Source organism: Musa acuminata, chromosome BXJ3-3 (assembly GCF_036884655.1).
Source record: "Musa acuminata AAA Group cultivar baxijiao chromosome BXJ3-3, Cavendish_Baxijiao_AAA, whole genome shotgun sequence".
In the NCBI taxonomy this organism is placed as follows: domain Eukaryota; kingdom Viridiplantae; phylum Streptophyta; class Magnoliopsida; order Zingiberales; family Musaceae; genus Musa; species Musa acuminata.
Genome location: NC_088351.1, coordinates 11351818 through 11353084, shown reverse-complemented (window position 1 = coordinate 11353084; position 1267 = coordinate 11351818). Strand labels below are relative to the sequence as shown.

The following is a 1267-nucleotide window of genomic DNA, read 5'->3' as shown; positions in this document are numbered from 1 at the left end:
TATAGAACTAAAAATATGTGATTTGGTGTGTGAGAGATCTAAAAATATGCTTTTGTTGGGAACAGTCTTTGAGCTGCATGCAAGCTTCTGTTGTTTCACTCCACCAAAACCCCTCTCTTCCATTTCCTCACAAACACATCCGTGAGAACAGTCTTCGACCGCAACGACGCCTTCAGCAGCTCCGAACCCTATCCATGTCGGGATCAGCATGTAGTAAGTGATTGGTGTGTGAGAGATCAGTACGTATAGCATGGCGGAGCAAATGATGGATGGATGGATGGATGGATTGATTACCTCGTTCTTCCCCACCTCTACCTTCCACTCGCTCAGGGACTTGAGGTCCGTAACGTGGAACCTGTTGAGGAGAGTGACGGCGGAGATGGTGGACATGGGCATGACGGCCAAGTTGTCCATCACCATGTACGTGAGCACCCCCTTGACGTAACCCCCACCCGCAGCTTCCATGGCCGCCACCTGCTTGCCCTTCACGTCCCTCCTGCCCGGCACGAACCTCATCTCGGTCGTCATCTCCTTCTCGCACGACGGACATGGCGTCCCGTAGACGTCGGTCACGTGGCCGTAGTTCCCGTAGCAGCTGTTGTAGTTGTCGAAGTAGTAGTGGCTGGTGTCCGCGCCGGAGCAGCGGTAGTAGATCTTGGCGGTCTGGGGCGGGGAGGGGCTGCTGCTGCGCAGGATGTCGAAGGCGGGCGAGGAGGCGTCGGGGACGAAGACGGCGTCGCGGTCGTCGGCGGGGTGCACGAAGTAGCCGTCCTCGAGCTCGTGGAAGCTCTTGCAGAGCGTGGGGAGGCAGCCGGCCATGTGGTCCTCCGTGAGCAGGCGGGCGGCGTGGCCGAGGGGCACGCCGAGCAACCCGAAGAGGAAGTCGACGAAGTCCTTGCCGGCCTCGGCGTAGAGGACTTGGCCGGAGTTCTGGTGGACCAGGAGCTTCAGCTGAAGCAGCTTTTTGGGCGTCTGCAACGCCATGCCGCTGCTGATGATTGCAGAAGACCCAACTGAGGGTTTCTACTTATAAAGAAAGCATTGCCATGGCTGTTTCCATCGTATAAACAAACATTACAAGGAGTTGGTACCCTACCGCGTAGTAGCATATCCGAAAGACAGCAGAAGGAAGAAGAAGGAAGAATGCATACGTATGTTATTAGAATATCTGAAAGACTTGAGCGAAGTCAAGTCTCTAAATAATTTTCAACGTAGACGATGACGATCACCGCCTCACCGTCATCGTTTCTTTCATCCATAGTGGTGC

The 1267-nt window shown here is 54.9% G+C and overlaps 1 protein-coding gene across 1 annotated transcript; it reads right to left on the bottom strand.

Moving 5' to 3' along the window:
• LOC103978234 (uncharacterized) lies at window positions 1–1019 on the bottom strand. The gene is made up of 2 exons (XM_009393951.3): window positions 295–1019; window positions 1–188 (listed from the first exon to the last, which is right to left on the bottom strand). Exons 1-2 carry the CDS (start codon window positions 982–984, stop codon window positions 96–98), a joined length of 783 nt encoding a protein of 260 aa, XP_009392226.1. The 5' UTR covers window positions 985–1019; the 3' UTR covers window positions 1–95.
• Window positions 1020–1267: the final 248 nt, after the last annotated feature.